Below are 17,021 nucleotides of genomic sequence, written 5' to 3'. Positions count from 1 at the left end.
AATCAATGATATTCACACAGTAGAGTCCTTGAATGTTTAAGTTGACAATATTTTTCTCACTGAAAGTCTTACAAAAATTATAATCATATATCTCCTACTCTGAAACACAGTATATATGTATCTCTGTTCTGTATTTTTATTTTGTGTGCATACCTGGGGATCAATGAAACACGTTATACATCCAAATTGATTTTATACTGATCAGGTCAGGTTGGAAATGATTAGAATTCATAATACTCAACAATATGAGCTTTCCAGCTGCTAAACTGAGACATATTATAGAAATGAAGCTATCATAAATTTTATGTAGGAAAGTGATTATTCCTTTTAATAATAAAAAACTGACACAGGAGAAATTTTATTTAATACATTTAAGGAGACTGAATTGTACTATCCTTGGTACTAGATCATAAATGACAAAACATATTTAATAATTGTCAGATGTTTCATAAATTACACACCCTCACTATCAATTTGGTACTACATTTTCTTTTGTTTTGTCTGTCCTCAAGTTACTGGCAAAGATGTCATTTGTTTTTGGCTTTTGGTAGTAGCACTGCTCAGTAAATTTTGCAGAAAGCCCCGTGGTGAAATCATCTGAAGCTTAACCAAGGATAAAGGTTCATCAGTGCCCCAGGAACAAAAAATAGCTCCTATTCCACACTGCAGGGAAATGGGCATGGATCTGTGGGCTTGTCAAAGGAGCCATTGCAGAAACTCTGCAGGCAGAAACTCTTTATATAACAACACATGAGTAGACAGCTATGCTGCATGCTCTCCCGCAGATCCAGCTAAATAGGGATGCACTGAAAACGGCTCACTCTAAGAGTCTAAAACTGCGAGGTTTTTCATGTAGAGCTCATCATGGGCAAGTGCCGAGTGGAGTTAGATATTCCTTGTAAGGCTAGGGTGTATGCTAGTTTCTCCAATTGGACAGTTTTCTGGGGTAAGGAAGACAACCAAACAACATAGCAGTTTTCATTTATTCAGTAATTAACATAAAGCAGGCATTTTGGTGGCTATTGAGCATATCAAGTATGAGTAGGCATTTCTGGTTTTTAAATGAGGGAACTGAGCTAGAGAGGCTAAATAACTTGTACAGTGTCACACAATTAGGATGCAAAGGAAACAGAACGCATAGATCTATTTTTGGGTTCCAAGACCTTTATTACATCTCGTCCATCCATGTTCACCTCACCAACCACCTTGCCACTCATTAGCTGTGTGACATTGAACAAGAGACTTAACATTTCTTCCATTTCTCTTCTGAATAATTAATGCCCCCCCCAACATGAGAAGGTTATTGTGAATATCAAAAGGAGTTACCAAATGTCACAGTGCTCTATCAATGGGAAATGCCATAAGTAAATGTGAACTATTTTATAGTCACTATTACTTGTAATAGTAATTGTTTTCATAATTGGGCTCATTTTGCTGTAGTTACTTATGTGTAAAGAAGATTCTTTTGCTAGGATTTTAAATGTGGCCTAAGAGCTGCAATTTTAGGAACTCCTGGGAATGTTATAGACACACAAATGCTTAGTCATGAACCCATGCCTTCTGAAATTAGAATACACACACACACACACACACCCCACATGTGTATGTGTATGTATAGAATGCATATGTAAATGTGTATGCATATGTATATATGTGTTTGTATACTATATATGTACATACATATATATATTCTGCATATACTAGTAGTGATTATATCTATATAATTTTTATATATTCAACTTAGGCTTTGGATGATCATATAAACACAAGGAACATCAATGCCCAGTAGTACCTTTGAAGAAGCTAGTGAGCATAGCAGACAAAAAGGATTAATAAGTTATTACATTCTCCTCTGTTTCTAGAACAAAAAGAACTGTATTAGCCTCATGACTGAGATGAAAGGAGTTCCTTCTCTGAATTGAAGCATTTAATTCTTGATATAGAACACTACAGACCTCTTTTTTTCATACTATAAAATGCTAGGATCATGCATATCTATAACTGAGCCACACAACCACATACATATAGAGTGTATATGTGTGTGTACACACACACATATATATAATAATCTATATAATCTATGCAATAAATAATATATAAAATATACCATATAACATATATTGTAATCTTTACACATACTTATACATACCTGATATGTGTATCTATATGTTCTATGTTAAATTTGAGATTGTCTGAGAAAGACAAAATGAAGAAAGTCTACATTGAAATTCTAACTCTTTAAATGTTTTAGAGTTTGTTAGTATTAAACAGGTGGTACATAATAAACTTTAAGACTCACTGCTTCTGCTTCTCCCAAGGGTTTTCAGATCACTTTGATTTTAGACATATGTGGATTCAAGCAGTGAACCTGATATACTCATCTGTCTCCTAAAGTTTCTGAATAACCACAATCATTCCAAAGGATGCAAGTACAATCAGGTAAAATGATATCTCCTGCATATAGACATATACTTTCCTGGGATGATTTCCAACTGCTTCTTTCCCTTTTTGTTATGTTTGCTTGCCTGTTTGTATGCTTTGTTTGTTGAAAGTGTCCTCCTAGAGAAAACTGGGCATCATGGAGGACTCCAGCCTGGCAGAGGATTGCAGTGGGCATGGCCCATGTATCTCAGAGATCCAGACCCTGAAAGGGGACTATAAAAAGGAGAAGAACTGAAACATTTGGAATAAAACATAAGAAATAAAGAAAGAAAGAGATTAAATAATTCTTTTTGTGAGACAATGAAGGGAATTGAACTTGAGGACAAACATAGGCTAATGAAAATGATTAAGTGTTAGCAATGCATTTTTGATGTTCTAAAACTGGGAAAGAATTATGGAAATGACAGAAAGTGGTAATAATAATTAATCTTTGACATTATTTCCTTGAAGTGATTTCATATGCAAAAGCAGCAGGAAATCTTTAGGCACAATCATGGAAGACTCTATTATGTGTAATAAGAAACACAACACAGGATAACAATGTAATAAAGTTGAAAGCTAATGAGGTGATTTCCAACGTCATTCCTGCTGAAGCAATGCTTGAAGTAACAGCAGAGTGCTCAGGAGTAAAAGAAGAGCATATGAACTGAAAGCTCTCTGATGTTTCATATTCTGATGGGCATAGAGGTCTCAGCAAATCCAGGATGGTTAAAGGATCTGTTAAACTGAGCTTAGAAATATTTCTTAAACTGGGCTTACAAACATCTTAAAAGAACTCATGACTTTAAAATACTTAGGTACTCTTTCTGGTTGCACAGTAAAATTCACTGCAAAATATTTTCAGAAGAAAGCTTAGAGGATAAAGTAAATGAAATGAACGTCTCACTAGTAACTTGTGTGCATAGTTGATGTGTGAACTATCAAGCATGGTTACAACTATAAATAATAAGCAAGCATCTAAAATTTATGAAAATATAGAATATATTTCATAACATGCAGAAAGGTACATGTAGAAGCATTAAGAGATTAAAAAATTTTATACAAGATATGGAGGTATGGCTTAATGATAAAGAGCACTGGCTACTCTTGCAGAGAACCTGGGTTCGATTCCCAGCATACAATATGATCTGTAACTCCAGTTCTAATGGTTCTGATGCTTTTTTTCTGACCTCTGCAGGCAGTGAGTATATCTGGTGAATATCCATACAAGCAGACAAAAGGTTTATAGATATAAGAAGATAAAGAGTTAAAATAAATTTTCTCAATTTCATTGGATGTCAATATCAAGTTAAGAGAAGTAAAAATTTAATAGTATATATGGTTTACTTACTTTATTTTATTTATTCTTTAATTTTGTTTTTATCCATCAGCTTGGAGCAACCTTGGAAAGGTTAGGAGATATTAAATGTGTACAGTTTTATGGAGAAATAGACATTCTTATTTATTGATGGGAAATCATATTCCCATTAATACTCAGAATTTACAAAAACTTATATACATAACCAAACAATTTTACTTTAAGAAATTTTTTTTTTGTTTTTGTTTTTATTGGATATTTTATTTATTTACATTTCCGTTGTTATTCCCTTTCTCCATTTCCCGCCTTCCCCATGAACCCCCTATCCCATTCCTACTCCTCCTTTTTGCTTTTATACCATTTTAATTACATGCAAGTATTAAGGTCAATTCTAGGTTGAGAAACTAGCAATACAATAGATGCAAATAGTCAAGAAACAAGCAAGACAATAAACACAAAATAATCAAAGAGCAAGCAAGGCAATAAACAAAGTTCCATGATCACTCCAGTGATCACTATTTCTTTCTTTTTTTTTTTTTTTTTTGTTGAAAGAAAGGCAATTTTATTAAAAAGAAAAACAACAAAAGGGAGATGGGACCAGAGCACAGGTTAGTCCATGTAGAGCACAGGTTAGTCCATCCGGGCCTTCAGCGTTCTGGTAGTGATCTTGTCTTTCTCAATGATGTGGACAACAATGCCCATGCCTGAGACGGCATCCCGGTCCACAGCGTTCAGCATGGCCTGGGAAATGGTTTCAAACAGGTGCTCTGGATCCATGTTGGGCTCCCAGAGAGACTCACACATCCCGTACATCTGTTCGGAGCAGGTACCACTGACTACAAAGTCGTCCGTCACCATGGGACAGCCAATGAGGTCCAGAGAGCAAATGAAGGGCTTAAAGGTCTTCGGGTCCAGGCCAGCAATGACAGGCTCTGTGTAGTAGGGACCAAACCGTTTCTCATACAAGAGGTTGGCCACCATGCTCATGAGGGTGTAAGGCTTGATCTGCCGACCTTCCTTCAGCTCATACAGGTTCAGTCGGAACTTGAGACGCTGGGCAACTGTCTGGACGTCAGTGGCCAGGCCGGCCAGGCCTATGTAGAGCCTGTCACCCATGGGAAAGATCTTCTGGAAGTCCGTGGTCACCATCTGGGCCTGGATCCCGAAACGCCTGTCTGCAGCGATGGCCACACAGTTCTTTCCTTTCATGGCCATGACGGCCCCTCCATTATAGGACATAATAGACATGATTGCGATGTATTGGGAGCACGACCACTACTGAGTTGCCTGCAAACCGGCTCTGGCTTTCTCAGGCGTGATCACTATTTCTAAGGGCTTATCAGGAAAACCAAAATATCTGAACCTACTTTCCTGTCCTAACCCAAAGTCATTTTCATGCCTGAAGTCTACTTCTTTTTTCTAGTCTAAGATTTAGATATCTGCCTGAATTACTTCTTTGTTTTAGCCTAATATTTAGATTTTTGACTGAAATTACTTCTTTGTTCTAGTCCAATGTCAGATTCTTTTCTTTTTTAATATTTATTTATTTATTATATATGAATACACTGTTGCTGTCTTCAGAGACACCAGAAGAGGGCATCAGATCTCATTACAGATGGTTATGAGCCACCATGTGGTTGCTGGGATTTGAACTCAGGACCTCTGGAAGTGCAGTCAGTGCTCTTATCCACTGAGCCATCTCTCCAGCCCCAATGTCAGATTCTTAATAAGCAGCCCATTTCCTTGTCCTTGGCTAATGTCAGATTCCTGTCAAACAGCCACATCTCTCCCTTTTTTATTTCATAAACAAGACTGAGCCTGTCTTAGGTCGTTCTGACAAGAATGCTTTCCTTACCTGCTGTTGAATATGCATTGCTTTTGATAATGTATATTCCATGACGGGTAAGGTCAAAAATTCTTATATGATATACATATATTTTTCATAAATCTACAAACATTTTGGTCCTGTGATAGTCTCAGTTGTTAATATTAAACAAGTAGAAATAGTTTAAATGTTGATTTGTTGTGAAATGAAGAAATTTGTTATGATTCAATAATATAATAGTCCTGCTTATCCCAGGATCTGATGGTCATCTTGAATGTCAATTTGCGCAGATTCAGAATCATCATGGAAACACACTTCTGGCTTTGTCTATGAGGGGGTTTTCAGAAATGCTCAACTGAGCAGGGAAGGCCCAATATGAATGTGGAAGACATCATCTCACAGTGTGTGGTCTACAGTAAATACTGAATAAAAAAGTAAAGCCTGAGTATTCATCTCTCCATGTTCCCTGATGTGGATAAAATATGAGTAGCTGGGTCTTACTACTGCTGTCATCTCTTTTCTGACATAAGAGATCAAAGTATCCTATTTTAAAATGGGATACAAAGCTAAAATAAGATTTCTCAACAGAGGAATCTCAAATAGCTGAGAAACCCTTAAAGAAATATTCAACATCCTTTGTCATCTTGAAAATGCAAATCAAAATGACCCTAAGATTTCACCTTACACCCATCAGAGTGGCTAAGATCAGAAATTCTAGGGACAGCACATGCTGGCAAGTGTGTGGAGCAAGGGGAATACTCTTCCATAGCTGCAACTTATACAACCACTCTGAAAATCAATTCGGTGGTTTCTCCGATAAATGGGAATATTTTTACCTCAAGACCCAACTCTTCTGGGCATATGCCCAAAAGATATTCCACCATACCATAAGGGTAATTGTTCAACTATGTTTATATGAGCATTATTTATAATTGCCTGAAACTAGAAAGAATTTAGAGGTCCCTCAACTGAAGAATGGATAAAAACAATGTGCTTCCAGTCTAGTACAGGAGAGAGGTACAGAGCGTCAGGAAATCGAATAAAAATATGTAGCAGTGGGGGATGAGGAACTGGTGATAGTCACTGGTGGATCCCAGTCTCCAGGGAAGCAAGGGGCTCCTAGGACCCAACAGGGTTGACTTTAGCCAAAATACACAGTAAAGAGAAGATAGAACTTGTAGAGACCACGCCAGTAGATAGGCACGGCCCCCAAGTCAAGGGACGGGGCCACCAATGTATCTCAAAGATTTTAACCCAGAAATGCCACTGTCTAAAGAAAAGACAGGGACAGAAAATGGAACAGAGACTGAAGGAAGATTTGTCCCACCTAAGGATCCATCCTCTCTACAGACACCAAACCCTAACGCTGTTGCCGAGAGGTGGGTGCTTGCTGACTGGAAACTGGTGTGACTATTCCCTAGGAGATTCTGCCAGCACCTGACCTATGCAGGTACGGATGCTTGGTTCCAACCATCAGACTGAGCTCAGGGACCCTGGTGGAGGAGCTGGAGGAAGGACTGGAGGAACAGAGGGGCATTGTAACCCCATAAGAAGAACAATGTCAGCTGGCTGGAACACCCAGTACTCCCAAGGACTAGACCACCAACCAAGGAGAGTACAGGGAAGGACCCATGGCTCCAGATTTATAGGTTGCTGAGGACGGCCTTGTCTGACATCAATGAGAAGGGAAGTCATTGGTCCTTTGGAGGTTTGATGCTCCATCATAGGGGGATGCTGGAGTGTTGGGACAGTCGTGGTAGAGTGGGTGGGGAAACACCTTCATAGATGCAAAGGGAGGGGGTTGGATGTGGAATGATGGGGGGTTGTGGAGGGGCAACCGGGTAAGTTATTATTTGAGATGTAAATGAATGGAATGATTAATAAAAAAAGTTTCTAACATAGAAAAGTGGTTCATTTACACAATGTGATACAATTCACCAATTAAAAACAAGCATATCATGAATTTTGCAGGCAAATGTATAGAACTAGATAATTTCATCTTGAGTGAGGTAAGTCAGGACAAAAGGATAAGCATGGTATGTACTCACTTATAACTAGATATTAGTCATAAACTACAGGTTAAACACGAGATTAATCAAGAGATTGGAAGAAGCCAAATAACAAAGAGGGCCCAAGAGAGGATGACAGTCTTCCTCAGAAAGGGAAAGAAAATATATATCAGAGGTTGGTTGAGGGAGGGAACTGAGTGAGAGAGGAGTTGGGGAGGGGAGCAGAACAGGAGTAGGGATCACATGTAGGGACAGGAGGGTAGAGTGGAGGGGCAAGTGCTAGGATAGAGAACTGGGATCGAGGGAGGCCCCTGGATCCCTCAGGAGGCCACTGTAAGTGAGACAGCCTAGCAGTGGGGCATATGGATCTTAAAGTGGTTAAGTTCTGTAGCCAGAAATGACTTCCAGTCTGGGAATAAAGACAGCAAGAGACCTACAAAACCTTTGGCCCCCCAAATGGGCAGGGACAAAGATAGAGAAGAGCCTGAGAGAATGCCAACCAATGACTGCCCCAAATTGAGATCCATCTCAATTGATCATCTCATTGGACAATCACCAATCCCTGACACTATTAATGATACTGTTATGATTGCAGACAGAAACCTATCATAACTTTCCTTTGAGAGTCTCCACCCAGAAACCATTGGAAAGAAGTGCAGAGATGCACATCCAAACATTAGATGGAGCTTGGGGAGTCTGATGAAAGAGTTGAGGGATTTAAAGTTCTGAAGAGGACAGGGTCTCCACAGAAAGACCAACAGAGTCAACTAACCTGGACACTTGTGGGCCACTAGAGACTGAACTACCAACAAAAGAGTGAGCACTGTCTGGACCAAGGTACCCTACACATATGTAATAGCTGTACAGCTTGGTCTTCATGCAGGTCCTCCAACAACTGGAGAGGCTGTCCCTGAACCTGTTGACTGTCTATCTGCAGACCCCATTCTCCTAACTGGGCCACTTTTTCTGGCTTCAGTGGGAGAGGACACATCCAGTACTGTAGTGACTTGTGTTGGGGAGCAGGGAGGGGGTGTAATGTATAAGGGGCTGAGGAAGGAGGAATGGTGGGAGGATCTGCGTGGGAGTTTCTGGGAAGAGATTTGGGCTGTATTGGGATGTATACTGAATTAATTAATTTAATATAATTAAAAACCTGTGTGTGTGTTTGTGTGTAGGTGTGTGTGTGTGTATAGGTATGTGTGTGTAGGTATATGTGTGTGTAGGTATGTGTGTGTGTCTAGTGTGTATGTGTGTAGGTGTGCATGTCTGTGTGTGTGTGTATGTGCGTGTGTGTGTGTCTAGGTGTGTATGTGTGTAGGTGTGCGTGTCTGTGTGTGTCTGTGTGTGTCTGTGCACATGTGTGTGTTTTGGTGGATGCATAGAGATCAGAGGACAACTTGCACCAGCCAGTTCTTTTCTTTATCATGTTGGTTCCAGGGGTGAAACATAACACTTCAGGATGGGAAGCAACCATTTTTATCTACTGAATGTTAAAGACTTTTAATAAAAGCTCAAGATTAAGTAGTTGATTTTCTGCATCATTACAACTTTCTGTGTTTCTAAAAAATGTTTATTTTTAATTACAAGTATGCTTTTGTTTGTGTTTGAGTATGTGCATGTGAATGACAGGTGCAGAATTGGACACTGATTTCCAAGAGCTGGAATTACATGCAGTTGTGAGCTGCATGGTATGGAATTGGGAACCTGCTTGGGTTTTCTGCAAGAGTTGTACTTTGCTCTTAAACCACTCAGATGTATTATTTACCCAATACAAGTGGTTGGTTGTTTTGCTTGTAATTAGTTAATTGGTTAATTAATTGTACAATAATGTTTATATAACATTTTTTTTCTCAAGAAGATATTTTCTGACCTTTTTGAACCTCTTTTTGCTATGACTCCATTCTAGCTGGTTGAGCAACTTTTATTTAGAGTAACAACAATTGTATAACTAGAACATTCAAGTTATACAGTGCTTTAAAATGCATTCTATTTCAATAAAAATTTAAAACACACATTAAGCAACAAATGTGACTTTAGTGTCATGGAAATGAGAGAATCAAGAAGTTAGAAATCATCCTCAGGAAGGATAATAAACAGATGGCCACAGATATAGTATTTACATTATGAACAGAGAAAAATGATGGGAGATTTGAGAGCTCATCAAATTCACCATGCTTGGTATTTTCTTTTGATAAAGAAGAACCTCCTGAGTTATGAACTGGGTACAGCTAAGAAATACAAGAGGCTGTCTTGAAAATTACACTGCTTCACTCCTGTTGCAGTTTTGTGATTAGATTTTTCTGTTCTTAAGTATTAACTGTTCCCTCCTGCTACTATAATTTTCTACCCGGATCATCCAATTTCTAATTTCTGAAGGAGCTTCAAGTCAACTGTAATGACTATCTCTACTTTTGAAGGGTTTTATCTCAGTTTGTAGTGCTGGGGTCAAGAATATAATTTTTTATCAGTGCAATAAAATAACATTTCCAGTGAAAGCCACATTCTAAGATTGTCTTTCATTGCTCAGATTCTGGAACTGGCTATCACTTTGCATCTATTGTGTTATCTTTTTTAGTCACTGAAAAAGAAAATCACTGACATTTTCACAGTATTGCTCAAACAAAAATATTAAATAATTTTCTTCACATTAATTAAGGTTTAAAAGCCATGTATGCAAGTGAGGAAAAAATTTATTTGAAATAGAGAATGAAAACAGCTTAAAGACAAACAATAAATAGTAAAAACTCATGAAAAGGGAAAAAATATCGTTTCAAAATAAATACAGACTGCCTTGGACAAAACATTACGTAAAACAAAATGGAATTGCTAAAACACTATTTCACATGTGAATGTGTTAGATATGGCACAGACTACTGTACCCAGCAAAACTATCCATCATCATTGATGGAGACAGAAAAGTACTTTCTAGCAAAAAGAAATTTAAACAATTTCTATGTACAATTTCCTCCCTAATTAAGGCATGAGAATAAAAAATCCAGTCTGAAGAACAGGTTACTTATACCTAAGCAGTCACAGGGACAAATCATCTCAGAATAGTAATCAATAGAGCAGGAGAAAAAGCACAACACCTAAACAAAATAATATGAATTACAAATACTGCTTATTAATAACTGTAAACATTAATGGTCTTAAAAGCACACTAAAAGTCATAGGCTAACAGAATGTATTAGAAAACAGAATTAATATTTCTGCTACATCCCAGAAATATGCATGACTATTAAGGACAGACACTGCTTTAGGGTAAAAGAATGAAAAAAGATATTTTAAATGAATGCTATAAAGGGTCAAGCAAATTTGGCTATTTTAATAACTAAAAATATATATTTGAAAACCAAATCTAATCAGAGGAAATAGGGAAGGACAGAACATACTCATTAAAGGAAAAATCCACCACGATAATTTTAAAATTCTAAATATTTATGTATCAAACAGAAGGGTACTAAAATTAATGAAAAAAATGCAACCATACCTTAAATTACATATTAACCCTTACCCAATGTTGTGGGTGAATTGAATATCCTACTTTTGTCAATAAACAGTTCATCCAAAGACTAAACTATTTAACTCTAATTAAATAGTGCCATAGTTAAATGAATATAGCAGACATATATAAAATATTTTACCCATTAGAATTTCACCTAAAGAATATACATTCTTCTGACAAACCCATGGACTTTCCCCCACAATAAACACTTATTGAGATACAAAGCAACATACACACGCACGCGCGCACACACACACACACACACACACACACACACACACACAGAGAGAGAGAGAGAGAGAGAGAGAGAGAGAGAACATGCTGAATCCTGTCTGATTATCATGGGTTAAAGCTGGATAGCAACAAAAATAGAAACTGTAGGAAGTGTATAAACTTATGGAAATAAAAAATTTTATTGCATAAAAATAGGATCAAAACTCAAATCAAGAAGAAAATCAAAAACTGTGTAGAATAGAGTGAAATGAAAACATAAAGTGTCTAAGCTTATGGGACAAAATGAAAGCAGTTCTTTGGTGATTTCATAGCAAAATAGGGTACAGACCTATAAAGAAGCCTCATTAGAGGAATCTCAAATGGCTGAGAAATACAAAGAAATATTCAACATCTTTATGAGTCATGGAAATGCAAATTAATATGACTTTGAGATTTCATTTTACACCTGTTGGAATGGTTAAGATTAAAACCACAAGTGACTACTATTGCTGGCAAGGATGTGGAAAAAATGTAAGACTCCTCAGTTGCTGGTGGGAATAAAATCTTGTACAACCACTCTGGAAAGAAATATGGTGGTATCTCAGAAAACAGGGTTCAATTTACCTCAAGATCTAACTATACTACTCTTGAGAGTATACCCAAAAGTTGCCCCATATACCACAAAGACATGGGCACAGCTATGTTCATAGCAGGGTTATTCATAATAGCTGGGAAGCAGTTTAGATGTCCCTCAATCAAAGAATGTACAAAGAATATGTGGCATATTTACTCAGTGGAGTATCACTCAGCAGTTAGAAAAAAAATGACATCATGAAATTTGAAAGCAAATAGTGGGAATAAAAAAATTACCCTGAGCAAGGCAACCCAGACCCAGAAAAACAACCATGATATGTAGATACTTATAAGTATGTTACCTGATAAGTAATGGATAATCACACTACCATGCACAGATCAAGAGCAGTTATTAGGAGGAGAGGTCTAGGGGCAATTCATGGATCTCGCTGGGTAATAGAAACAGAATAGATTTTGTGAGTAGACTCTGGACGGGTGTGGATGGGAACAGAAAAGATCAGGTGATGGAGGAAGGGAGAGAGGGAGCAAATACATGGAGAGATGACTGAAATAGATGGGTATTTAGGGTTATATATGGAAACCAAGTACAGTGGAAATATCCCAGAATCTATGAGGTTGACCCTAATGAGGACTACTAGTAATGGGGGATATTGCCAGCCTTCTTCTACAACCAGGCAAGGCTCCCAGTGGTGAGACTGAGACACCAACTCAGCCACAAAATCTACAACTCACAATCTGCCTTGTGTACAAGATGTACTGGGACAATGGTGGCTCAGAGCTTGTGAGAATCGCCAATCAATGAATGGTCCAGCTTGAAGTCCACAACACAAAAGGGAGCCCATGGCCAACAATGCCTAGATGGCCAGGATCCTGAAGTTGGATGGGTCACAGAAAGATTGTAGAATCAAACAAAAATGACATTATAACAATATTTTACTCTACTCATAGGTTAGATACCTAGCCAAATCGCCATCAGATGGGCTTCCTCCAGTGGCTGTTGGGGGAAGATGCAGAGACACATAGCCAAACATTAGGTGGAGCTAGGGAACTGCAGAAGAGGAGGATGTAGGATTGTCAAAGCCAGGGAGGGTTAAGGATACCAGGAGAACACGGCCCACAGAATTAACTAAATAGGCTATAAGGGCTCAAAGAGGCTGAAGTAGCAACCACAAAGTCTATATGGGTCTGTGCTAGGCCCTCTAGATACATGCTCTAGGTTTTTTGGTTTGAAGTTTTTGTCGGACTTCAAACAAGCAGAGTCAGAGTGTCTGACTCTATTGCTTGCTCTTGGGACACTTTTGCTCATATTGGATTGCCTCATTCAGTCTTGATGTGAGGGTTTATGCCTAGTTTTATTGCATCTTGTTATGCCAAATTCAATTGAAATCCCTGGAAGGGAGACTCTTTTCTGAAAGGAAATGGAGGAGGAATGGATCTTGGGGAGACAGAAGAAGGATGTCTTAATCAGGGTTTGTATTCCTGCATAAAACATCATGACCAAGAAGCAAGTTGGAGAGGAAAGGGTTTATTCAGCTTATATTTCTACATTGCTGTTCATCACCAAAGGAAGTCAGGACTGGAACTCACACAAGGCAGGAACCTGAGGTAGGAGCTGATGCAGAGGCCATGGAGAGGTGCTGCTTACTGTATTGCTTCCCCTGACTTGCTCAGCTTGCTTTCTTATAGAACCCATGACTACCAGCCCAGGGATGATACTGCCCACAATGGGATTAGCTCTTCCCCCTTGATCACTAATTGAGAAAATGCCTTACAAATGGATCTCATAGAGGCTCCTTTATCTGTGATAACTCTAGCTTGTGTCAAGTTGACACAAAAAACAGCCAGTACAAGGGGGGGGGCACAGAGGAGGGGAGGGAGGGGATACTGTAGTTGGGTTGTATTGTGTGAGAGAAGAATAAACAAAAATAAAACCATAGACATCTCAAATTAATAACTAAGTGTCACACTTGAAAGCTTTAGAAAAACAGGAAAAAGTAATATCTCCAAAGAACACAAGAAGAAGTAATAGAACTTGAGGCAGAAACCAATAAAATAGAAGCAACAAAAATAAAACAAAAGCCAGTCCAAAGAATCAAAGAAATAAAGAGATGATTCTTAAAAGAAAATCAGTGTGACTGACAAAATATTAGAAACAATAAATGGTCAACATCCATATACATTAGGGATATGCAAATTAAGACTACTTTGAGATTTCATTTTATCCCAATCAGAATGTCCAAGATTGGTCAAACATGCTAGACAGATGCATGGAAATGGAAAGGCTTATTAATTGCTGGGAGGAGCGTAGACTGGTAAAAACACTGTGTAACTTAGTGTGATAGTTGCTTAAAAAGTTGAAACTTATTTACCATAAGACACAGCTATACAACCTTGGGGCATATATCTAAAGGACTCACTATTTTATGATAGATATTGTTCCTCCATGTTTAATGCTGCTCTATTCATAATAGCCAGAACTTGAAAATGGCCTACATGTCCAGAAACTCATGGATGGATAGTGAAAATGTGGTATATTTGCCCAGTGGAATTTAATCAGCTGTTAAAATGAAATCACCAAGTTTGTAGGTAAATGGGTGGCTCTAGAAGTAATTATCATGTGTGAGGTAACCTAGACCCCAAAAGACAAATATTGCATGGTTTGTCTTACATGTGTGTTAATTTTTAATGTTTAGGTGTGTGTTTCACTCAGAAAGCTACAACAACAACAACCAAAACAACCAAGCAAACAGTTTAGGTAGCTAGTATGGATTCAAGACTTGGGAGATTTCTAATAAGGAGAACATTGGACATTTTCCAAAGAAGGGGAATTGAAAATAGCATTTTAAAGAATGGAAAGCAGCATAGAAAGGTTTTAAGAAGGGAGAGGAATGGAAGACTGTTGGGAGCTGACACCTAGCCGAAAGCGGGTATCATCTTTACAGCCATCTCGAGCCATATACCCTGACAAGAGACTTGTTTTCAACAGCCTACAACAGCTAAGCACACTCTGATAAACATCTTGTTTTTCTCACATATCTTGTTTTGCTGTTTAGTGCCGCCCACAGCTAGGTACACTTGGTCTCCATGCTGCTGGGTGCACTTGGTCTCCTCACTGCTAGCTAGTCGCGTGTGATATCCACGCTGCAAGGCACATGACGTAGTGCCTTCAGCTGTGCTTGTCCACGAGGGCAAGGCATGTGGTAAAGGGTATAAATACCCAGGATTTCCTTCCAACAAACGAGACTTGAAGAGACTTGATCAGACTCCCTGTCTTATCTCCATTCTTCTCTTCTCCGTCCCCACTCTCTCTCTTGCTAGGCCCTGACCCACAGACAGGAGCAGCAGAACAGGCCGTTACAAAATGGTCCCCCAAATGTGAGGCAGCTCAGGTGGCTACAGAAGACATGAGTAGAAGGGGGAAGATGGGGAGGGGAAACAAACATTAAAGACTACTAGAAAAGATATATGAAAATATACTACCATTGAAGTTTCCTAAAATATATACATATGTAAAAAGAATTTAAACTGAGTCACCATATAATGTCCCAGCTGTACCTCTTATGTCACCAAATAAAACTTCTAGTGCTAGCAATGGGATACATCATACTGAGACATTAGCCATGGTATTCCCACAAATCTCAAAATTCACAGGCTATTGACTAGTATATTGATTATCTGCCAAAATCTATTCCTGAAGACACTACTTACTTCTGTCATTGAGCAGGGAGAAATGGAACTGGTTTCCAACCAGAAGCTTCCCTCCTGCTGATTAATAAAAACGGTGCTGGAAGGTGCTCCGTTCATGCTACTGGGAGAGAAAAGTAATCATTAATATCACCCAGCTATGAAACCTGTGACCCACAAGAGCAACTCTCAGGCATGATATACTATTGAAGTCGTGGCAATAAGATTATGGGAATAACCAGTCACCTTCTCTGATCGGATTTAAGGCCTACTTCATCAAATGGAACCTATACCTGACATTGCTAGAAAGACCAAGAAATTGAGACTAGCTAGGTCATAGACCTAGGATAAAAACCTCCTACTAGTGTTCTTGCCTTAAAAAACGAGGAATAAAATGAATTGCTTATGTATTGTGACATTCATAGATCAGTGTATGATTCAGCCCTCATTAGAGACACACTGTTTAGCAGTAAATGGAAATTAAAACAGAGGTTTGCATCTAGGCAATTTGCAGAGTAAGAGACATGGAATACATAGACCTAGATGATTAAAACCCTCACTCCCTGCACAGGTAGGGGAAGAGGATAACTTGTAAGAACTAGAAGTGTTATATAACTTCAAAAAATAACATCTTCCAAGCATAAGAGGGCTGATATACATATAAACCCATAGACATTACGACATCTGCACAGGGCTGCACAAAATCCCAGCATTGGCAAAGTCCAGCTCCCTGACTGAGGAGATATTTTCAATTGATATCTGTTGGTAAAGGAAAAAATCAGTTTTCTTCAAGGGGTTGTCCCACGGTATTTCAACCACACTCCAGGGCAGGCTCCAAGCACCAAACAAATTGTATTTATCTCTGTGCATTTTTTTGTTTTGTTTAGCTATTTTGCATCTTATTGTTTTTTGTTTGTTTTGAAATTTTTTTATGGTTTGGAAGAACCAAATTTCTGGGGAGAGAGGGAAAAATATGAATTTGGGTGAATCTAGGAGGATTTGGAAGGCAGGAAATATATGATACAATTATATTGAATGTAACTTTTCTTTTCAAATAAAAAATAGAGTACTATGTCTCAGGAGGGTTTCTGGTAAAGAACAAAGATATTCATTGTCTCTTTTCTTCTTTTCTTTCCTTTATTTTCTTTCAAAAATTAATTCAAATGAGCGTATCAATCACCTACACAGGAATTCTATTTTCTTGAAAGTTGTTTATTTCATAAACATCACTTAATATTACAATGGCTACTAAAAAAGGGTCAGTTGGTATGGAGGTACCTTTGGGAACTATCCACTTTCATCTTTAAGAGTGGTGCCATTGCCCGGTCTCACCTTTGACAGTGCCCACAGTATCCTGTACCAAATTCATCTTCTTTGTGCTCTGTGTATCTCATCTGAGTCATTCGTCAGAGATGACAAGACCATGAAGTATTTAACAGAGAGGCTAAAGTG

The 17,021-nt window shown here is 38.3% G+C and overlaps 1 protein-coding gene across 1 annotated transcript; it reads right to left on the bottom strand.

Moving 5' to 3' along the window:
* Positions 1 to 4,365: 4,365 nt before the first annotated feature.
* On the bottom strand, positions 4,366 to 5,046 carry LOC114627601 (proteasome subunit beta type-3). Its single transcript, XM_028775490.1, has one exon. The coding sequence runs from the start codon at positions 4,985 to 4,987 to the stop codon at positions 4,370 to 4,372; it is 618 nt and encodes a 205-aa protein (XP_028631323.1). The 5' UTR covers positions 4,988 to 5,046; the 3' UTR covers positions 4,366 to 4,369.
* Between the last annotated feature and the right edge of the window lie 11,975 nt (positions 5,047 to 17,021).

Source organism: Grammomys surdaster, unplaced genomic scaffold (genome assembly GCF_004785775.1).
Source record: "Grammomys surdaster isolate TR1022 unplaced genomic scaffold, NIH_TR_1.0 255, whole genome shotgun sequence".
In the NCBI taxonomy this organism is placed as follows: domain Eukaryota; kingdom Metazoa; phylum Chordata; class Mammalia; order Rodentia; family Muridae; genus Grammomys; species Grammomys surdaster.
This window is presented reverse-complemented; position numbering and strand designations above follow the sequence as displayed.

Coding starts and splice junctions, on each gene's coding strand:
- LOC114627601 (XM_028775490.1), bottom strand. CDS start 4,987: ATGTCTATTATGTCCTATAATGGAGGGGCCGTCATGGCCATGAAAGGA.